This window comes from Camelus bactrianus, chromosome 11 (genome assembly GCF_048773025.1).
Source record: "Camelus bactrianus isolate YW-2024 breed Bactrian camel chromosome 11, ASM4877302v1, whole genome shotgun sequence".
Classification (NCBI taxonomy): domain Eukaryota; kingdom Metazoa; phylum Chordata; class Mammalia; order Artiodactyla; family Camelidae; genus Camelus; species Camelus bactrianus.
In genome coordinates, this window is record NC_133549.1 from 22,625,931 (window position 1) to 22,648,871 (window position 22,941).

The window sequence follows — 22,941 nt, forward strand, 5'->3', positions numbered from 1 at the left end:
CTTGCAGGAGGCGCTGTCATTGGAGGACTTTATGGAGGAGAAGGAAGCGGTGTTCCTGGAGCACCTGCCTGAAGGGACCTCCTGCCAGGTGCTGTCGAGGATCCCGCACCGCCTTTCCAGGCAGACTCTGGCCTGTGGTTTGCCCTGGCGCTGCCTCCATGCCAGGGTCCCAGCTCACACTTTCTGCTCCACCGGCACGCTCAGAATCATGCCGTAAAAGATACTTTTCTTTTTTGTATCCCATAACAAGTGGGAATCAAACCTTATTTTCCTAACGTGACTCTCATTACGTTTTATAATCTAGTCGAGAAATCGAGTCAGGAGCCATCATTTTCATTTAAAATGGCTGAATCTTGAGTAACTGGGGGGAGGGCTGGGACTGTTGAGAGTGCAGCTCATCTTGGAAGGGTTGGTTTGGTTGCAAGGCTCCACCTCGGGCCTTGGGTTTTCTCTGGAGGATTATGCTGATGACTTACAGCCTCCAGCTCCTGAGCCTGGAGCCAGCATCCAGGGGCCTCTGGCGCTGCGTTGCCCCTGGGACTGCTGGAAGTTCTGGTCGGTAGCGGTCTGTTCTCATCTCACTTAGGCGAAGGCTCTTCCAGTCCCGCCAGGCCCTTTTGCTGTTTTGCCAGTGCACTTGGGGTTTGTTTCTCCTTCTCTGATGTAGATTAACCAAGTAAGTTGCTTTGGGAGGAGATGCTGGGGGTGGGGGGTGGAGGACAGAAGGAAAGAAAACTTTTTAAAGGCAGAAAGCTATTTTTAAACATTGACAGAGACAAAAACCCAACACAGCCTGTACACATTTAAAAGTCGGAAGTGGGATGTCAAAGGCCTATTTTTGGCCACCTCTGCCGGGGAACAGTGTGTAACCCACTAACCTCGGCAGCGTCCCCAGGAGGTGCTGCCTGCGGCGGGGCAGGGGCGAGGGTGCCGCACTGGCCTCGCCTGGTGAACAGCAGGCGCGGGGAAGCATCTCGGGGGTTTCCTTCTTTCTGCCTTTGCTTTCAGAGCTGCCTTGGGCTCATGGCCCCAAGGACTGGAGACCTGGGAGCTGAGAGCCCAGCATGGGGAAGGCTGGCCAAGTCATGCTCCAGTGCTGCTGGCTGCCTCCTCCTGAGAAGGAACAAGCATCCCCTGGGCCAGGCCAGGAAACAACACAGCTGTCGGGAGACAGGCAGGCAGGCCCAGCGACCTTCATGGGAGTCCAGCCTTTAGATGCCCTGATTCCACCAGATACCTGGTTGGGTTTTTTTGTTTGTTTGTTTGTTTTTAAGTGAGGACTAGACCCCAGAGCGGTAGTTCTATTTCCCATTCTTTTCAAGCAGTTTCCCAGAACATAAAATGCTTGTGGGTGATCTGCCTGGGGACTGCTCCGTGGAAGGAAGGGGTAGGTGGTCGCCCCCTCCTCAGCTTCCTTCCCTGCTCTTCTGAAACCATCTAGGTCATCTCAAGAGTTGTCAGGTCTCTACGGTTGCCTGACGTTGCACAGGGAGTTCCCGGATTGGCTTTGGTGGGTGTCGCTTAGAACGAGGGGGTTACAGTTCAGATTATTCTACAGGATCAGCTCAATCTGGGTTTATTTTGTCTGCGAGAGAATTGGGATTGTCTCTTTCTCAACTTTCAGAAGGTGGGTTGTTCCTGAATTCATGCAACTTCCTGTAGTGAGACTCTTTACAGGATTAAAAAGTAAAGTCCATGAGACTCATTAATCTTTCAGAAATTGGTCCGATCTCGCTTTATTTAGTCAACATGAGATTTTCTGAAAATCAGCGCTTTCCTACAAGACTGCAGTGAGCTTAAAAAAAACCTGCTGGAGCGTTTAGAAGAGTGCAAGTCCAGTTACAGGTGTTTTCACCTAATACAGGAAAACATCTGTCATAATATTTGGCGGACTGCAGAGCTGAGGCTGCGTGAGTTTGGGAGGCTTCCAAGCAGAATAGGTTGGAAGTCGATGGAAGTGACTCTGGGCCTCCTCGGCCGGGGCAGAGGGTGTCTCCTCCCTGAAGCTCGTCTGCCCACTGCTGTCCTCTCCTTGGTATTACATCTTGGGCACCTTTTCAAAAACCTGCTACTGCTTTCTTGGGGGCAATGAGGTATTCATTCTTCTGGGCTGTCCTGCTCAGGTGGAGACCTCGAACCAGAAACTGGTTATCCATAAACTGGGTGAGTTACCGACAGCTACCCCACTGCAGAAGATGCTGCACAGACAGCTCACCCACACATGTCTGCACTACAAGTGGGGTTTTGTAGCATTAACGCCGCGTGATGTTAAATCTTTTTTTTTTTTTATGACAAGGAAGGAAAAGGAAATGTCGAGATGGTGTAACACTGATGCCCCCAGGCCAGTGCCATACATCGGCTAAAGGCCGAGGGCCCTGGCTCTGACAGGGGCCCACTGCACCCCATTTTGAGGGCTTTAGGAGTTACTTTCTGATACTCAAGTGGTTAGTTAATATTTTGAGGGGTTTGGAAAATCATAAGAAAATTAACAGAATTACTTCGTTATAGAGCTTCCCCCTCTCCAGCACCAGCAGGGCTGTTACCCCAGGTAGTGGAATTCCAGAAAGCAGAGGGAGTGTGACTGGGCAAGGCACCCAACCTCGCCCTCCCCAGCATCTGGGATGTGATACAATCATACTTGCCTGCCGAGTCATTTATGGACAAAACAGCTAGAACAGGGCCCAGTACAAACATTGAACAAAAGTTTTCTCCCACAGGGAAGACATGATGTCAGAGATGCCCTGTTTCTGGTCGTCTTGTATGGCCTTTCCTCCTGGCCAGCCAGCTGTGTTCTCTGCCAGCGGAGGACGGGGAGACCTGGCAGTGGCAGCAGCAATGGGGCACAAGCCCCCTGGGAGCCTAAAAGGCAAAAAAAAGCTCCAAGACCCAAAGAAGGAGGTGACAAGGCAGGTGTGGGCTGGGGCTGCTGGCAGTCACCTGGTTAGTGAAGGTGTGTCCTGCCTGATACACCAGGCTCGTTTCCATGCAATCCTGTCTCCTTGTACTTCTTCTCAGAAGGGTGACCAGGGAGACTCTCCGTCTTTCTCAGCCCTCTCCTTTCCGGAGGCAGGGAAGCGCTGCCCGGTTTCTCAGCAGTGCCCCTAAGAGAAAACCTGCGGGAATTGGGCGCGCCCTGCCGGCCGGCCGGCCCCCGCCTGCCCTGCGGAGCTGGGAGCAGAGCTGCTGTAACCAGATAGTGCTGTTTCCATTTGGTCCGGGGCTCCAACGTTCTCCTGTCCTTTTTGATGTATCTTCTAAAGTGAACACATCCTCAGGCTGCTGGTGAGACGTGTAAACATTGTCTGGTGTGTGGCCAGGCCGGGTACCTCTGTCTCCCCTGCCCGGGCCTTGCAGCCCACGACGGCGAGCGTGCCAGCAGGGGAATTAGGGACGCGGGTGCCGGCAGGCTGCTCTCAGACGTGGAAACTCCTCTGTTTTGCAGTGCGGCCTGTTCATTTTTTCCTTTTTGTCTTGTTGTGCGTCCTAGGAGTTGGAGGGGACTGGGGGAGGATTTGAGTCTCTTTGCCATCTGCCAGGGCATTTTCTCCCAGTTAACATGCAGCCTTACTGGCATTTTTGGGTCAGAAATGGAGGCCGTGGTGCTCAAGTAACAGACTGGGGACCCTGGGGAGCGTCTCCAGGTGGTACTTGGGCCAGTTCCTCTGTAGTCAGTCAGGGTCACAGAGCTCTGACCTTTGGAGACCAGCGGCGTTTGGGGAATAATATTGGCTTAAGCGGACCATGTCCCCAAGTTTAATATGTACTGACCCGGGTGCAGGGAGACGGGGCAGGCACTGCCCTTTTAAATTACCTTGCGTTTCCGTGGGCCTCTTGTTCCTGGAAATGGACTTGTACCCGCTTTCTTTCCCACAGTAAATGTTCAGTATTTCTCGTTCAAAAAAAATTTTTTTTTTTAAACTGGCATTTCTCTTCAGCTAAAGATTCTAGCTGAATCTCAGGTTGAGGGAGATGTGGGTGCAGACGAAACACTCTGAGGTTTAAATGGCTGCCAATATGCGAACTGTCTCATTTTTAAACACGCTAATTGCACACGGCCGTTGTAGCCTCATGATTCCCAGCTTTTGTTTTTGTTGTGAATTCTTTGTCGTGGAACCTGCAGTTGGAGGGTCCTGTTCCAATCTGTGGTGGTGCTTCTTGGGGACCTGTTTGTATGTTTAAGGACATGTTTTAATACTCCTGTGTGGGGCTTCCCCTTATCTAAATAACTGCTGTTCTTTGCTTTTTTTTTTTTTTTTTTTAATGGAGGTACTGGGGATTGAACCCAGGACTTCATGCGTGCTACGCATTTGCTCTGCCACTGAGCTACACCCTCCCCCTGTTCTTTCCATTATTGCACCTAAGGTCCCTGGTGGGCTATGTAAAATCTTAATCCATGGGAATATGGAAAATGATCTGCAAGGTCTAAGCCAGGCTGAGCCTGCTGGAGTTATGCTCTCCTTGCAAACAGATTTTAAAGAGAGACACGCCCCCAGCAGCAGCCTCCTTCCGGTTTTGCTTCTTAATGTTGGGGTTTCGCCATTGACCTCTGTTGCAATCTTAAAATGATAAATTCTGGATACGTGCGTGGCTTGTTTCTCTGTTGCTGCTGTTTTTCGGGCAGCGTGAGACGATCTGTGTCTGTGTTTTACGATAATGCGGTAAAGAATCCATCTGGACTTGAGCAGTGTAGTAACTTGTTTGATACGTGACCAGAGAGTCATCTCAGCCAGATTTCAATATTGGCGAAGCATCAGGCTGCAGACCTGGCCCATCTCTCTGGGCACCTTGTGTTCTAGAACTGTGCTTGAGGTTTTTTTGTTTGTTTGTTTTCTTTTTATCCGGCCTGCCTGTTCACATTTAATTTGTTCTTAGCCGTGTGCAGTGGATTAACTTCATCAGGGTGGATTAAGATTGAATTGACATTAAAACAGTCTTTTTCTTGTTTTCCTCCTGTCACTTTTAGGCAATTGGGGGCAGGGGGTGGGGGCACCTTCAGGAGAGGGAGGCAGCGCTCATCCAAAAAGTACCCTGGTGAGGACGAGGGAGATAAGCCGTAGCTTCAGTGTGAAAATAATTCCCAGCTGCAGGTCGGGAGGCCTGGATGGAGCCCACAGCCGGCTTCATCAGTCTAACGAGATGTCACATGGAACAAAAGCTTTAGGGGTTTTATTTAGCTCCTAATCCGCACGCTGAGAGAGCAGAGGTCCGTGTGAGTGCACCAGCCGGGAGGGGGGCCTGGCGGGCTGGATGCAGCCTTCTTTCTGGGACTGAGCCGTAAAGAAAAGACCTGGTGCTACCGTTGGAGAGTGAGGCAAAGTTACCGTGAGTGTTGTGTTTTGTCTACTAAGGTTTCAGAGGATTAATAATTTAGGCCATACTTTGAAACAGAAAAACCCCAGTTGGTTGTTCCTGCTGTCTTGGAAGGGTTAGAATACAGCCAGGTCTGGTTTTGATGTATGTAATTGAAGATTTATAAAGAAAAGCTTCCTCCTCTGCTTCGGCCACTTTTTTTTTTTTTTTTCCAATGCCGGTTCCCAGCAGGCATATAAATATTGGCCGATCTCAGAGCTGGGATGCTGCCGGGTGGTACGAGGGCCCCTGGGAGATCGCTGAGGCTCCAGGGAGGAGGAGCTCCCTGACAGATGGAGGCGGAGAGGGACCTTGGTCCGAGCAGCTGAACCCCGGGCTTCAGGATGTCACCATGCCAGGGGCTGCAGGGCCCTGCCTCTACCGGGAGGCCCTCTACAGCTCCATGGCCGGAAGGAAGAGCTCCGTTCCTGACTTCACCTTTTACGACAGCAGACAGGCGGCGATGTCAGCTCGCGGAGCCCTGCTACCGCGGGATTACTACAGTGATCCAGCTGGAGCCACCCGGGTGCCCAGAAAGCCTCGGCACCATCGCAACCTGGGAGTCAGCCAGCCACTGCCCGGTTATGGAGCACTGGGCAGCAGGATGACGTGGGATCCAGTGCAAGGCCGGGTCCCTGCCCTGCAGGACACCGGTCACCTGTACCGGGATCCCGGTGGTAAAACGATCCCTCAGGGGCAGCGATCGCAGAGCAGGGCCTCGTCGCCTGCGCGGTACACAGGGGAGCCGGCCGACAGCAGGTACGGGGTGGAGGCGCCCGTCTACCCCGCCAGTCAGGTCTACAACCACGTGGGCGAGAGATCTGTGGATTCTGCCCCTGCCAGGCAGGCAGCCCCCACGTGCCTGGTCGTGGACCCCAGCATGGCTGCTGCCTCCGGGGTTGGCACGGGGGCAGCTCCAGGCACCCTGAACCGAGGCTACGGGCCTGCCCAGGAGAGTGTCCACCCCAGGATGGCTTACGAGAATTGTGAGGCCGACCTGTCCGCCTTCCAGGGGCCTGGCGGCGGCAGGAGGAGTGTGATGCCTGAGTTCCTGGCCTTCCTGCGGGCGGAGGGCGTGGCAGAGGCCACGCTGGTGGCCCTGCTGCAGCAGGGCTTCGACTCCCCAGCCGTCCTGGCCACGATGGAGGATGCCGACATCAAGTGCGTGGCGCCCAACCTCGGCCAGGCCCGCGTCCTGAGCCGCCTGGCCAGCAGCTGCAGGACGGAGATGCAGCTGCGCCGGCAGGGCCGGACACGCTCTAGCAGCTTCAGCCACCGGAGCGAGCTTCACGGTGACTTGTCTGCTCTGGGTGCCCCGGCCTTGCCGCCCCAGCCGGTGGGACCCTTGCAGGCGGCGTCCCCTCGGACTGGAGACCCGGCTCGCCGCCCCTCCAGTGCGCCATCCCAGCACCTCCTGGAGACAGCTACCTACTCTGCCCCGGGGGTGGGCACCCAAGCCCCCCACTTTCCGTCCAACTCTGGGTACAGCTCTCCCACTCCGTGTGCCCTGACAGCGCGGCTGGGCCCCACGTACCTGCCACAGGCCGGAGTGGCCTTGACTAACCCGGGCCCTGCCGCGCCACTTCACCCAGGCCCCAGAACAGCCTATTCCACCGCATACACGGTGCCCATGGAACTGCTGAAGCGGGAGCGCGGCGTGGCCGCGTCCCCCCTGCCCAGCCCCCACGGCAGCCCCCAGCTCCTGCGGAAGACTGGTGTCCCCGCGGAGCCCTCCACCCTGCCGTCAGCCAGCCAGAGCCTGCACTCGCCCCACTCGCCCTACCAGAAGGTGGCCCGGCGGACGGGGGCTCCCATCATCATGTCCACCATGCTTGCACCGGAACCAAGTAATGCACCCCTCCCTGCCTTTCCCTGCTTGGGGCGTTGAGGGGACGGTGGGGGCAGGGGCTTGAGCACAGGACAGTGAGTCCTTACATTCTTGTTGCTCTCTGGCCAAGCCTAGAGAGACCAGACCCACACCCCAACTCGCTCACACATACACACACACTCCGCCATCAGGGCACGTGGCCAACTGCCGAGGATTCTCTTGGGTGGAGCAGATTTGCAGTTCAGGCTGACCCACTGGGATGACCTTGCCTTGCCTTTCTCAAATTGAGCTCAAGTTGATTTGTGGGGTTCCCTTCATGGTGAGGACACAACCGTGTTTATGGGAGAAACCCAGAAATCATTCAGAGCGGGATAACACCCTCGGTTCCTGAGGGGTGGCGTTTGCAGTTCACCTTTGCTGGCTTTGGAGAAGGTGGGCTCCGCATCCAATGCCTCCCGTAACCTGGGCATCGTTCACTTGCCATTAGAAGTGTGTCACCGGGTGGAAACTATCGTGTAGGCTCTGAAGGATCTCCACGGTGTCGGAGGTAGGACTGATCCCTGCAGAGCTGAGAACGGGTGTGCTTCCAGACTTGTGTGTTAAACAAAGCAAGATGTTGAAATCCCTTAGAACTCCCTGTTTCAAAAACAGACTTAGTCTCGCATATTGGAAAACACAGTCGGAAATTGTGCTTACTTGTAGGGAAGAACATACTTCCAAGTTGAGGAAAGGGAGCCATCCTCGCTGATTGTCTTCAAAATGTGAGACAAGTATAATTGAATGCATAATTGAATGCATTCATTTATAATTGAATGTGTTTTCTTGGGCATTTGGATAAAGTTCCAGGTGGACATCTTCTGAGCAGCATTGAAGAATTTTTATTTCAACTCTAGAATCTTTACTGGCGATTTAAGCTGTAAACTGGGTTTCTCCTCTTTCCCATTGCCTCCCCAAAATGACTTAGAAAACGGAATCCTTTTCAAATGAATTTTTTTTCCCTAGATAACTAGCAGTACGGGGTAGAGATAGTGGGATGAAAATTGTGGTGAAGATAAGATGTACCTTTTTGAAGATACCCCTTCAATTGTGGGTGGGGACTGGGGGCCTGATCTCGCAGTCCTGAGATGCTGCGTCTGTTGCACTGGTGGAGCGATGATGATTTGGTTACTGATAATCTGCAGTGGCCGTTGGTGCTTTGCAAATTGACCTCCACACAGATTTCTTATCTCCAAAAGGAGACTGACTGGTTGGATTTTTCTGTTGTCTCTCACTGTAGATTCTGGTTTTGTCTCATATGAGGATTTTTTTTTAAGTCTTATAAAATTTTATTTTCTTTTTTTTAATCATTGTGTGACAGGAGAAAAGTAAGATAATGCTTCCCAGGGCCTGCGCCTTCTTCCTCACAGACAAACATTCTTTCTTTGCAACCAACTGATTTGCATGGCGATGACATTTGTTGCTTCAGTAATTTCATCTGATAATGGCCGGGCTGGCAAAGCGGATCTGAAAACATATTCCTTAATTATGTGTTGCTAAGCAACGGGAGGGTTTGGTCATAATCACAGAAAGATTATCTCCGCACTGAAGTCCTGGAAAGGTTTTGCTGAAGGAGGACCTGTTAAATTGCCTTATTTTCTTCTTTTTCTGTTTATTTTGCACTGCCTTCTAACAAAAACAGTCACTGTTATTTGGGCATAGGGTGAAGGGATAGTATTTAAGTTGTTTGCAGTGTGATTGTTAACACACGGTTTTGCAGACCAAGGGATATTGATTTTTGTTTCATTTGCATGGCAGCAAGCCAGTGCCAAGGAAGTCTGCAGTTGGAAGTCTGCCAGCAAATAAATTTCTCTGTCAACCGATCTATCCTGGAGCAGGGGCTCTCCCCAGTCCTCATACCTTCGGTGTGTCATGATAGCCCTCCCCCCCATAGCAGTGTGTCCAGGACTGGGGAGGGGTGGGGTAGGAGCTAGGCTTCCCCGGAAGCTTTCAGCCTGTGTACAGGGCATTTTGTGTGGCAGGCTTCGTAAAATTAGCAGCCTGATTGGGATCTGTTGGAACCTACAGTCACGCTCTGGGCCGTTGTTTTGCCCCCAAGATGATAACATTTGCGTTGAAGGAAAGCACCACAGACCTCAGATCTAGAAACCTGAAGCTCCCGGGGGCAGCCCCACCACCTTGGCTGCTGAGCTGAGCTGAAACGGGAGCTGGCGATCTCTAAATCTAGATCAAGCCACTACGGTCGTTTGTGGCACAACCAGGATGAATAAATCTTCATTCTGGTCTTCATTTAACTCATGTTTCTCTCTGGTCTGGAGGGGTAGGGATGTCCTGTGACTCTCTCCCCTCTCCCTTTGGAGGGGTGAGCTGAGTGTTTGCAGCAGGTTGGTTGGTGGTTTTTAAGTGCCTGTTTTTATGTGCTTTGGATATTTTAATTTTTTTAAAAATATTTTTTTATACAATTTTTAGAGGTAACTTCTCCATTTACAGTTTTGCAAAGTATTAGCTATATTCTCCACGTTGTACAAAACATCTTTGAAAGTGGGTATTTTAATTTATCTTTGCTTTTCTCGGTCCATGAACGGCTTCACCTTGGTTGGCTTTATTGGTGTAAATCACAGGCTCCTGTTTGCTGTTCTGTGGAACGGGCAGCGGAGGGTGCCCAGGTGAGGAGAGGCCCCGGTGCAGCCCCCGGCCATGCGGGATTAATGGGGTCACACGTCAGGCCCGCGTGAGCGGCGGCCCCTGGCGGAGCTGCTGCCTGCGGCACAAGCTGCAGAACCTTCTGGCAGTGGCTGTAACCGGCGACGCCCCTCCCCCACATCACATGGTGTCGACCACGGCCCAGGATTTGCTGTTGCCCGCATCGTCCAACGTGTGCCAGATGCAGCAGGATGCATCCTGCAAACGGCAGTGCTGCAGCTCGTGGTTGTCGTCGTCGTCGTCCCCCCCACCCCCCAATGCAGCAATGCCCAAGTGCTGTGGGGTGCTCCGCAGAGGAGCAGACCCTGCGCCCAGAGCTTCAAATGTGAGAAATGCAGCCCCAGCCCACTCTCTCTGGGCCTTTTCTGTTTTCTGCCAGGCACTTTTCTGGATGCAACTCCATTGATTAAGTACATTTGTGACCTGCAACTAGTTGCCGGGGTCACTGCCCAAAGACCCTTCAGCACAGGACAGGGTGTCCGTGCTCAGCTTTCACTGGGGCTGTAGGAGAGGCTGGTGGTGTCACAGTGTTCATCTGTCACCAGAACTGGTCACTCAAGTGGCAGAACTTGATGTGGTGCTAACATCGTGGGACTGGTTTCCAACACTGCGGGTGGACACGCCAGGTCTCCTATAGGAAGTCCCATCAGAATCAGAATAGAGGATCATTTGTGTTGGGCCCACGCACACCTGGTGATTCCTCCCAGGTTCTTGATTTTGTTGGAAGGACCCTCTGCACGTGTAGATCTGTGCTGGAGAACGGGGGTCCAGACGATTCACTGGTTTTGAGGGTGATGACCCTCAAACCATCAGCCTGGAGGAGGCCACCCTGAGGCCCCAAAGCCAACTGATCCCACCCATTCCCCTGCCTCCAAAGCAAAGGCCGCCCGAGAAAGGTGGGCTCAGCCAGCCCCCTCCGTGTCAGTATCCAGGAACTGGTGTTGGGACCGTGCGCCTGAGCTGGCCCTACAGAGCCGGGGGGTGGTGACACCACCTCTTCTGGTGAAGAGCATTACGTTGTCGAGATCATGCAGCCTGGCTGGGGAGACGTGTAAAGGAAGGAGGACCGCAGGACAGGGTTCCTGAGCATCGCTCCCCCCTCCCCCGCTGTGTTCCAAGCCTTGGGTCAGGTGTTTGCCGCTCACGGGCAGGTGCACCCTAGCCTGGTCTTCAGGTGCTTTTACACCCCGCCCCCATTCATACATAAAAGGACAGTTGCTAGGACATAAAACAAGGGCCTGGGTAGGGACACGTGTTGGGGAGCCGCAGCACGTTGTGGTCAGGCCAAGGGCAAGGACACTGCCCAGATCAGCTCAGGGGTGATTGTGTGTGTTTGGGGTGGGGGTGGGGGGCGATGTGGCCAGTGAGGGCCGCTAAGGTTGTGGTGGCTGTCGCCCTGTGACTCCCTGGGCGTCTCCCAGGCTTCCTTGCGGAGTGACGTGTACCTCTGCGGTCAGGAAATCCTGGCCTCGTGGAGCTGGAAGGGGGCTCATCCCAGCAGGACTCTCCTCCAGCTCTGGCCGAGGCCCTTCGCCCCCTCAGCCTCCCTTCCACATCGAGCTCTGGGGAGGAGCAGAGTACTTCCAGGGGGCTGACAGCTAGGCCATTCCAAGTCAAACACCTGAAGCAAGCCCAAGGTCAGTAGAATCGACAGGCTTTTGTCTTGCTTTTGTGCTTGGTTGGTCTCCGGGGCTGGCGCGGGTGAGTGGGTTTGGAGGCAGACTTTGCTCTTTGGGTCACTGTGCTCCTGTTCAGGGCGCCCCCTCGGCGGGGCCTGCTTCCACCCTCGTCATTGTCTCTTGGCCACTTCTCAGGCACTGGGCCTGGGGCTGGACTTACCCTGCAGCTGTGTCCCTCAGCTACTTCCTCTGACCTTCTGGGTGTGGACTTGGCCCTGCTGTGCCTGCTAGGGCGGAGGGACCAGTCATAGTGAAGCCTGATGGCCCGTTCACTGAACCAGGGGTCTGGGCATTTCTGTAAACTCACCTCTTCTATCTCCCCCTCCCCCCTCCGCCCCAGCTCAGACCCCCTCTGCAGGGGAGGGGTGTCGGTGATTGTACGAGGAGTGTGGTCTGTGGGGAGGGTTTGAACCCCAAGTTCTGTGCCTAATGAGCTGGCAACCCCCCACCCCTTTACCCCCTGGTGAAATGGACTCCTGGCCACTCGCAGGGCTCCGAGGTCACTGTGGGTTTTCTTCTGCCCAGTGCGGTGTGAGCCCCAGAGAAGGGCATTAGTGAAACTAGTCCTTGCTTTCCTGCAGGTTAGTTCAAGGGAACTCGTCTGTGTCCTCCCGGGGGAAGCTGGGGCCAAGGCTACTGCTGGACGGTGGCCAGCTGTGCCTGAGTTCTGGTCACCTGACCCTCTCCGTGGGTCCTGGGCAGGCCCCCAGCTGCCCAGCACAGGCTGGACACGCCTTCTCGTCTCTAGATGAGCATGTGTCATCCAGGTGTAGAAAGCAGCTCCACGTAAAAAGAGTGGGGCTTCGTCCACCAGGGCCTCCCCGGCCGCTGCCTTCGGGAAGTAGCCGTTGGGCATGGGTTTGGTTTCTAGATAATAGTCTTGTATCTGACCTCCTCCCGGTCTCAAGCTCCTCCAGGGGTGACCGCCTCTGAAATCTTTAAAAGACGTGGCAGTCTCGTCCCCGGTGCCAGTCAGATTCCAGGAAGATCGCAGAGCAGGGGTCACAGGTGGCTGAGTCCAGTCCAGAGAAGAGCCTCAGTGCGGTTCTCTGGCCGAGACAAGGCGAAGCCGATGCTCCTTCACCACGTTACCCTCTCACGCGCCTCTCGCTCTTGAGTGTCCAGTGTGTCGTCCCCCTCTCTGGGGTTCTCCAGCTCACCTTCTACTGGGTGGGCCGAGGGGCTCGGGAACCAGCACCCTAAGTCCTCACTGGCTCTTGGTATCAGACACCTGGTTTGCAGGTATTTTCTCATTCTCCGATTGCCGTTTCACTTTCTGGATGTTGTCCTTGAAGCACAGGGGGTTTTAATTTTGATGAAGTGCTGTTTATTCCCCGCCTCCCCCGGGTGCGTGTGGTTTTGATGCCATCATCCAGGGTCATGAAGATTTGTGCCTCTGTTTTCTTCCTAAGAGTGTTGTGGTATTAGCTCTTTTTTCTTTTTTTAAGGAGGTACTGGGGATCGAACCCAGGACCTTGTCCGTGCTGAGCAAGTGCTCTGCCACTGAGCTACACTCACCCCGCCCCTAAGTGTTAGCTCTTACATTTAGGTTCTTGAACCATCCTGAGCTGACTTGAATGTGGGTGAGGTGGAGGGGTGGGTTCTACTTTGTGCAGACACCCAGTTACCCCAGCACTGTTAGCTTTGCTGTCGGGGAGCTACGCTGGATGAAGAAATTGAGACATAACCTTGTAAGGAAGATTGATAATTTTTTAAAAATCGAAAACCAGCGAATTAATATGGAAGATTTTCAGGTGCTTAGAACCTGTTTCTTGGCCTCCAGGATTATATGAGGCAAGAATTCTAAAGTGATTTCACAGGTTCTTTCCTAAGACAAGATTTTTTTTTTTTAAGTTTATGAAAGGGAAGTAATGCTTTCATCCATAACTGCTCAGCCCACGTTGGCAACACAGACCCGCGGTGCCATTAAGTCCACGTGCTGCTCCTGGGTGTGTTGCCCCCCCGCACCCCCCACGCCCTGGAGGCTGGCTCACACAAAGGACTTTTTTAGTTGTGTTCCATGTAAAGGAGAAAAAAAGAAAAACAAGACTGTTCACTTTTCCTCGCTCCTTTCTGCTCAAGGAGCAGAAAGGTACAAGGCAGTTAAATTTAGCCAAACAGTGGTGCTCAACAAATGAATAAAACACCCTTTGCCAAATTGTTAAGAGAGCCTGAAATCAAACCTGTAAACGCTCGTCCCCACCGAGAGGGTGGGTGATGCCTGGGGATGTGTGCTGCCGAGAGTGCTTGAGAACTGATCGCAGGAAGGGTTTGCAAACGTGAATGGAACAACTCCTTCTCTAAATGTGGGAGAGCTGGGTGAGAAAACTCCTGGGTGGAGTTTGTACTAGTAAATAAGGTCTCAGGGCTGCGCTCCTGGGGACGGGAGGAGAAGCACAACTCTCTTGGGCGCTTGTGCTCCACACGCAGGGGTGTGAAGTGGTGGTGGGGCCGGTGGGGAGTGAGTCCCCCCAGTGCGGACTTCACAGGAAAACGTCGCCCCCAGCAGGGCGGGGGGGCTCCAGGCCCCATTGCCCCTGCTGTGCCTCTTGCCCTCTGCCAGGACCGGGGTTAGAGGGGCCGAGAGTGAATCCAGGGCTTACCCAGCCCAATAAGTGATAGTAAATGGCACCATTCTGTAGAATTTGACCAGGATTATCCCATGTGAATTCCCAGGAAGCATCTCACCCTCACCCTTTCATTTTAAGATGAAAAAATCTGAGGCTCAGAGAGGTTAGCACTCTTCCCCAGGTCACACAGTAGGGCAGGGACTTCAAGCCCGCCTGTCTGACTCCAAACTTTTGCTTGGTCGCTGTGTCATGATGAACCAGTGAGCACAGCACGCTAAGACAGCATGGGAAATTCTACAATGGTAGAAAGTTGGGGAAGGGGATGCCAGCCGGATCTGGAAGCCTAGGTCCTTGTCAGCAAGAGGAAGTAAAGTGGGCGATTTCAGAGCAGGAGTCCCGAGGTCTCCAAGGCTCACTTCCCCAAGTGTGACATTGGGGTGATGGGCCCCACTCACCCCCCAGAAAGCTCCAAGGACCACATCACCTGGGCGGGCAGGCTTTGCACATCTGCATGTGTGGCTCCAAGGGCACCTACTGGTGCTTGCCTGTCCCCAGCTGGTGCCCTGCAGGGCTGCACAGGGACCCATGCTGCTCTGCTGTAGAGCCAATCGCCTTTCCTCTGTACTGTGCTACCTTCTGGGAGAGTCAAGGAAATTAATTCTTCCATGTGACTAAATGGAATGTAAAATGTTCTTTGATCCTAAGAGGATTTAAGGCTGGCTATCAGGAAGGGCTCTAACACACACACGGGTAAAACTGAGTAAATGAAAAAGTAAGCACAGGAAAAGATGAAACTGGGTGATAGGGCCAGAATATGGAGAGCACTCCTATGCATGAGGACAAGTGGGAATTTCACCCTGAGCTTCCTAGCAACCAAAGTAAAGAGGGAACTGAGATCACTTGAAAGGCTCACATTTGTACCTAAGATGGGACCAATGAACCCATCTCTTAGGAAAAAAACTTTTTCTGAGCAGTCGGGAGCGGAATTTCTCCTGCCCTTGACCAGATGTCCAAAGAGTCGGCATCAACTCTAGATTTACAGTGTTACCTCCCCATGGTGCCCCAACTGCCCCTTCCTGTTCACAGGCTTCACTACCTAGTGGCAGCTTCCTGCCTGTCTCTCAGTGTGTTAAGATTTTTACTAGGGCCTCATCCATTGGAAGTTGCTAAGCTCGCAGGCACAAGTTTGGAGCCCGGCTGGGCTTCCTCTGCAGCTGGCAGCTGACTTCCTCTCCCGGGTGTCTGCTACTTCCTCAGTCCAGCCCCCAGTGGGCATTGCCAAGTCCCGGGGACGTGGCAATTCTTCCCAGTTGCAGGGGCTCTGTCTGGAGGGTTGAATGCTGTCACCAGCAGCAGACAGCGTTGACCAGTCCGTCTCCTCTCCGTCTGCAGTGCTTAAAGCTGACCTCTCAACCTAACCAGCTTCCCTGCTGGGATTTTTCTATTAGATGCTTTTTCTTTGAGGGAATAAATATGACTTTGTGATGGGTTCTGGTGTTTTCCTGTGAACTGGGCTTTGAGCCTGGAATACTTTAGAAGTTGTTAGTTTTTTTTTTTTTTAAAGTCATAGAGGAAAAGAGCAGGGCGGGGCCGTCCGACCAGCTGTCGTGCTTGGGAAAATTAGCTTCCTGGCTGCTCTGGGGCCTGAGGGCAGCGCACTTGGCCTCCGGCCCACCGGACAGCAAGCCTGTTAGAGGGTCCTTAAGAATCACTTTCCTTTTGGGTTTTAGGGCCACGTGAACAACTGAACTAGCTGCAAGCCTCGGCCTGCCTGTCTCCATCCCGGCTTGGTGGGTGCCGCAGCCAAGAAGCAGGGCGATGTTCGGTTTTTCGGGGCCCTTGGCCCAGGCGATACAGTCAGGAAAGTAAGCCTGGGTCTGCCAGGCTCTCCACGGCCCTTTAGCGGGGAGGGCATGTCGTCTGTTCCTCGGGGCCGCTGGTGGAGTCGGTCCATCTGATTCCAGGGGACAAGCCAACCACAGGGGCCGCAACCCAGGAGCGCCCCCTGGGCGCTGAGCCCTCCTAGTGACACGTCCGCTGTGGCCCCAGCAGGACCTTGGCCAGGTGAGCCCACAGGGCAGCGTTGTTCCACAGCTGCTCCAGGTTCACAGGACCCCAGGCACCTGCCCTGCTGGCTGCTGCTGCTTCTGGGGGTTTGGCAGGAACGGCCCTTCCAGGCACCAAGAAGAGTGGGTGTCCTCTGCCTGGCTGCAGTCCCTCCAGGGGTTTCCCTGGCCTCTCTATCCCGACTGTGTCAAAGCCCATCCGCTGGGTGCCAGGCCCATCTACACACTCGCCTGGAGCGGGGTCGGGGCAGGTGATTCATGCCGTTAGTGGGCTGACCGCGGTGTCCTGCCCGACGTGGGCATGCAGCGCCCGCCTTGAGACTGGTGAGGGTGACGGGGCACAGACACTCAAGACCAGGAGCCACCCTGGAAAGGGCCCGTCCAGTGCAGCAGGGCAGGGGCATCTGGACTTGGAGACGGCCAGCACGTGAGTGTCTAAGAGAGTATCGTGTACAAGTGATAAATGGTTCTTGGTTTTGTCTTTAGGCTCCGTTGGGAAAAGGAAGAGCATCTGTCACTTTGCTCTGTTCAGTCCCGGGGTAGTGTGGGCACTGTGCAGTTCAGGCTGCCGGGACAGGTTCCCTGCGTTCCTCTAACAGACCGGTTCAAACAACAACGAATCCTTGTCTTTCTGGAGGTGCAGAAGGTGTGCTTTTTTTTTTTTTTTTTTTAAACTAGATGATGTGCTTCCCCCAAGTCTAGACCTCTGCTCCACTGCAGGAGCTACCTCGCATGTGTGCACATGCATGTGCACAGACACACAGTTAGCAGTGGTCACCTGGCAAGCGCCGAGTGTGGAGGGGATAGTAGCCTGGGCACTCGGGAGCCTGTGAGCCTCCTGCTTGGGCAACTCTCCGTCCAGCTGTTACCTGAGCTACAAGGGAGGTGCTGAGTGCGTGGCACTTGAAGGGCCATGACTCACTAAGACCCATGTTTTATTTAAGACTAATCCACTTACCAAGGTGTTCCCATGGCCCGAGCCTCCAGCTGACTGTGCAGAGGACAGTAAAATTTAAGCCACTGAAGAGTGGCTTAAAACCAGACCCCCTGGAGCACACTCAGCTAAGTGTAGGGCGCCCCCAACAGCCCAGCCCCTGGGTGCGTAGAGGGCCTGGTGAGACCAGATTTGCCCAGACTTGTGTTTTTTCTTAATAGCTTTATTGAGATGTAACCCAGACGCCTATGCCCTTCACCTCTCAACGTGCCAGTGCGGTGGTGTTTAGTACACTGACAGCTCAGTGGAGGAGCCCGACTTTGGGAGACCAGACAGCATTCAAGCTGCTGATGGTCCTAGTGTAAGGGGAGGGCTGGATGCGCCGTGATCGTGCTGAGCTTTCTTCCTGCCCGGCTGTACCGCTCACCACGAGGGAGCACGCGAGCGATGCCTGCGCGGGCATGCTCCGGAGCTAACTTGGGTTCTGTTCCGGACCAGCGCCCTGAAGTGAGTGTCGCAGATAAAGCAAGTCCTGAATTTTCTGGTTTCCCAGTGCGTGTTCAAGTTATGTTGACACCATATTGTAGTCCGTTGAGCATGCAATAATAGCATTATGTCTTTTAAAAAAAAATACATACCAGGGTCGGGGTATAGCTCAGTGGTAGAGTGCATGCTTGGCATGCATGAGGTCCAGGGTTCAATCCCCAGGGCCTCCGTTGCGGGGGCAGGGGGGCGTGGAATACACACTTTAATTATAAAATAATGCTTTGGGGGAAATGGTGCCAACAGATGTACTCCGTGCAGGGTGTCACAAACCTTCCATTTGTTTAGAAAGAAAAGAGCACGGTATCTGTGAAGCACACTACCACAAGGTCTGCCTGGTGCACACAGCGGTGGCACAGACATCGCTTTCTTTAGAACGTATTTCACCTCTTTTATTCCCAGCATAGGACAGCAGGCCAGGTTGTTCTGTCTTGTTCGTTAGTCCTGCTGCTTTTCTAGAATGTGGCTTGGAGACTAGCCCTCAGTCAGGGTCGAGTGAAATCATTTTCTGCCGGGCAAGGCTCTAGATGGCTTGGTGTGGTGACGCTGCAGAGCTCAGGTTAGCTGGCCTGTGCTCACTCCTCAGGCGCCCCACGGACCCTGTCCCCCGCCCGGGCTTTGGTGCCCTACCTGCAGAACAAAGAAAGCTCCCTTCCGGAGAAGGGGAGATGACACAGGGCTCCCAGTGACCAGATCATAAAATCTAGCATCAGATAGGGGTTCTAAGGTGTTCCAGGGGAGACGTCTGAGAGCTACGGGTCACAGGTGGTTGCGGGACAGTGCCAGGCACAGCCGAGCCCCTTGCTGTGAGGAGGTGGGTGTGAACCGGGAAACCCGCCACAGGGTCCAGCCCCACTCTGAGGCTTCTCTCCCCTTCCTCCCCAGAAGCCCACCCTTTTCAGCAGAACAGACAGCAGTCCTGGAGCGACTGCGGAGGCCCAGCTGCACACTGAGGGCTGCTCCTGGCTTGGGGAAGCGTCTCTGCGTCCTTCCCCTGGGGCATCCCTTCGTCTCTCTGCTTCTTCCCAGGCTCACAGTGTTGGTGTAATGTGTGGGACGTTGACCTTCACCTTCCTTTACCCTCCAAGAGGGGATTGGGCTCACGTAAGCATGGCCAGCAGATTTTAACGAGCCTTGTAGGGCGGCCTTCTGAGCATTGGGGTCAACGGGGACTTTAAGGCCAAGAGTGCTGGGATCAATTAGTGATGCCTGCCATGAGCACAGGAGGAGAAAAGTGGTGGTTCATTTGTATTCCTCATCCAGGTTTGCTTTACTTTCTCCTCTTCTTCAGTCCTGAATACACCAAGGTTCGTTATGGCCATTCAGCGTCAGCCTGAATTGAATTTTGAGATGTTCCAATTTAACTTATAGTTGACTTCCGCATCTTGTCCTGATTCAAACTGACTTGGTGTTCCTGATTTTGAGGCACCTGGAGGAAAGCTATTTCTTCCATAAGCCAGATTCCCTGTGTGTTTAGAGCTACCTGAGGGAGTGACCACACCTGGTTCCTCTCTGGGTCCCTAGAACCAGGCCCAGTGCCCACGTGTCAGAGTTTGGCAGTAAGGAACTGGGAAGGAGTGAGGACAGATCGGACCTTAGGGTCCACTTTGGAGAGGGCAGCCTCAGCAGCCAAAAGCCATGGGCCAGTGTCCACCTCAGTGCCTGCCCTTTACTCCTGCCTCAGCCAGGAGCACGCTGTGATTTTTATCTAGCAAGACCTAAAGCCAGAAAGCGCTCTCGGTCCTGAGCGCCCAGGCTGTAGGTGCATCGTTCCCGGGTCATCACCTCCATCCAGAGCTGTTTCTGCCCAGGATCTTGAGCCGGCCAGAAAGGACGTGCCTCCACGCTGCTCAGGGCAGGATACAGGGAGGAGGATGCCTCTTGGGGGCGTTGGGGTGCTTGTTGGGTGCAAAACGAGGCAATCTGAGAAGGATCGGGTTCTCTGCTGTACAAGGAGCACACGCATCTCTGTGCACAGCCAAGTTTCCAAAATCAAACTGGCCCGGCAGCATCCGAGGCCGGCCTGGAGGTGTGGGAAGGATGTGGACACAGCTCCCTCGTCCTGGGAGAGCTGCAGGGACACTGCAGAGAAAAGCTTGTTTTCCAGATGAAGAGGCAGATAGTAATATGGAAAGAAAGGCGAGATCTCCAATGGTAACGACATTTTTTTTTTTAAACCTTAAAATAGTGCCAGGCTTAGCAGCACATGTTTGATTACGAATCACTGCCTTGCAGCCGCCCTCTGACCCAGGCCAACCTGAAAGGTGAGGGGAGCTCCTGTGGGGGTGGGCACCTCCCGGGATATCCAGGGACAGTCACTGCCTTTGCTCACTTTCCAGATCTGCTTTCTGAATAAACTCCAGCCAACTGCCGAACATTTGTTGTTGACAGTTTAGAACAGTTTTTATAACGTGGATAAACATGTTTACAAAGCAAGGGAGGCCTCTCACCTCGACACAAAGCTCTGCGGCCTCCTTTTCCAGACAGGGTTCTGCCACCCCGGGCCCCGGCTGGACGGGTGGACCCTGCAACAGAAGTGTGTTTGCGAGTTTAAAGCCGAGTCTCAGAGAGGGGCTCCTGGTTTATGCCCCAAGGTCAGCATCTGATTCCCCGTTTGGCTCCAGTCGTAAGTTTCAGCTTCCAATTGTGGGGCTGCAGGCCTGGGAACTAGGCCGCTTCTCAGACCCCCAGTCTGATTCTGCGTCTAGCCTTCGAGAGATCGGGGCTGCTGAGTCCAGAAACTAAGGGTTAGGCCATGCTGTGTGGCGGGAAGTGGCCTTTTAATTGGGGAGCAGCTGCATTTAAGGGGAAGCTGTTCTTGGTGGGGTGGGAGACGTGACCAGAGCCTTGTAAAGTGGTCCAGGCTAGAGACCTGCAGATGCGGGGCTGCTGAGGCCCTGCCCCGCCCAGCCCGGCCCCCTGGGCAGTGTGGGCTGTGCCTCCCGCCCCTACCCTGGCCACCTGCACGTGAGGAAGGGATTTAGGTGTGCTGCCTTCTCCCTCCAGACACCTTGCAGGCCCTGGGGGCTGTGACCCAGTTGGTTGATTGCTCCAGAGCGTCCTGCTGAGAATGCAGGGCAGTGCATTTTTGTCTTCGGTCTTTCTGAGGCCTGCATGGGTCTCCTGTCTGTAGACCTTTCCAGGTCCTTGTTCTGATGTCAGCTGTCAAGACAACTGTTGTGCCAACCAGAGAACCCCAGCAACTGCCTTTGGGACCCAGAGGCTCCCTGCTGCATCCCACCTGCAAGACTGTGTTCTCTGACCCCTGAGCAGCAGTGCATTTGGGCTGCTTGGCAGGTCCTTTGCCCTCAGGGTCCCAGCCCCATGTGTGCGTCCTGTGGGGCCCTCAGGGGGCAGCCCCACCATACTTGGCCATCCCCTGCCCGGTGAGCAGGGCAGTGACCCTCACAGGCGGGGCCGTCAACCCTCCCTACCTGTGACTGTTACCCCGCGGTCCTGGCCAGTCTAGCGTTGGGGTTTTGAGGCTGCTGCGGTGTTGGGATGCTTCATAAAATCTGCTCGGTTGTTAAAAGGGGCTTCTCTGCCCCCTGGGTCAAACACCATTATTGCAGCCACTGTCCTTTGGGGTAAAACTGCTCAATTCCTGAAATTCAGAAGCAGCAAAATCATGTCCCTGAGACAGTTCGCTTCTTGAGTTTCAACAGAAACCATCTCAGACCTTGGGAAACGATGTGTGGTTCTGTGGAGAAGGTGTCGACTGAGCTCACACAGTGTCCGGAAAGGTCACAGGGCGGCTCTGCGTGCCCGGACCACATCACCCATTTGGCTGCTGCAGCCCCGTTGGCCTGTGTCCCCTGGGCAAGGAGCAGCTCCCGCAGAGAAATCTGGTGCTGCCATCCAAGTAAGGTGGCATCAAGGTCGGGTGGCTAGAAAGCTACCAGTGTCCTCCCTGGGGACCTCCTCTTTCCAATTCGTGAGGCCTTTGGGCTTGACATCCCCTGGACCACTGGCCACTCTTAAACAAAACTCTAGCAACTCAGCTTGGTGTTTTCTTTGTTTTCCACTGAGGGTCTCTTAATTTCACAAGTACTTGGGTGCAGCTGCAGCTCTAAGCAATACGAGGCCCGGGGGCAAGTGTCAGAGCCGGGCTCGAGCTGGGGCACTGCACCTCGGCTTGTGCAGAGGCAAGCCTGAAACCAAGCAGGTAATTGGCGCCAGGGGAGTCGCCTGTGTTTTCTGCCCTGCAAAGTTAACACTGGACAGGCTGTCCGAAGCCGTGCACCGATACAGTTCTGTGATGTGCCTGCTTGCAGCTGCAACGGTTCTAAAATGGATAGAACAAGTTCATCAGTGGGAAGGGAGGCTGTACAAAGGGAACGGTCATTCTGACCAGAGGGCCACCAAGACCCTCTGACCCTCATCAGCAGTTGCTTCCACAGACTCAGCTGGGTCCCCGGTGCTGTGTAATTGTTCCCCTTTTGTTCCTTGGTGTGGGATGTGGTCACTGGGAGCTTGTCTCCCTAACTGCAAAATGGGAATGAGAGCAACACTGATTGAGTCCTGGCAGTCTTGAGTTCTGTGGAGTTTGTTCCTTGGGGCTGTGCTGTGTCTAGTAGTTAGTAGCCTAGCTTTTGATAACAAACCCCAGTTCTTAGTGAATTCTTGTTAAACATTGTGTCTTGCCTTTCTCCCCTAAATTCTCCTGACCATAGAAGGAATAGAGCACCCCCTCCAACCTGGGGAGCCAGCCCCCGAGTTGGCACCCCGTTTTCCGTGGTCTCTTTTAAAGGGCCACTTGCCATCTTAATCCATAATGTATCAGTTGTATCCTAATAGACTTAAAATTGTTCATATTAGCGGAGGCATTGAAGGGTATGTTGATTAATGTGAGGTGAGATAAAATGTCTAATTGCAGCATCACCTTCCTGGCATTTCCCGGGGTCTTCTGGGACCCTCTGCCTCTGACTCCAGTGAGACCACAGGGACAGATGAGGGTGCTGGGCATGGTGGCTGAATTCACCTGGATTCCGAGATGTGTGGGTGGGTGGGTCCCTTCTGGGACTGAGGGAGCGTGTGTGATAGCACAGCCCCTTTCTTTATAGAAGCGAACCTTGGCATTGGCTGGCTAAGCTGTCTCAGCCTCAGTACTGGGGTCTCATGTGGCCCCTCAGAGCCCGTCCTCAGCAGCCTTACACTGTGGTCTCTGCCCCTCATGCAAGACACCTGTGAGTCTCATCTGCTCCCACCCCCCCACCCACCCATCTGTCCCCACTCAGCATCCTTCCCCAGCCCGAGCAGCCCGAGCAGCATG

The 22,941-nt window shown here is 54.0% G+C and overlaps 1 protein-coding gene across 8 annotated transcripts in view; it reads left to right on the top strand.

Annotated features, from left to right (window-relative positions):
* The window catches only part of CTBP2 (C-terminal binding protein 2), a 152,460-nt gene that overhangs the window by 113,249 nt on the left and 16,270 nt on the right, over positions 1-22,941 (top strand). For 2 of the 8 annotated variants that reach the window (XM_074373416.1, XM_074373417.1), the window contains exon 1: positions 5,510-7,196. The exons of 5 other annotated variants lie outside the window; for them this stretch is intronic. In XM_074373416.1, coding sequence (XP_074229517.1) covers positions 5,525-7,196 — 1,672 coding nt within the window. In that variant the 5' untranslated portion in view covers positions 5,510-5,524. Of the gene's footprint in view, positions 1-5,509; positions 7,197-19,860; positions 19,934-22,941 lie in introns of those variants that run through there. One more of the 8 variants, XM_074373423.1, reaches the window with a different exon arrangement.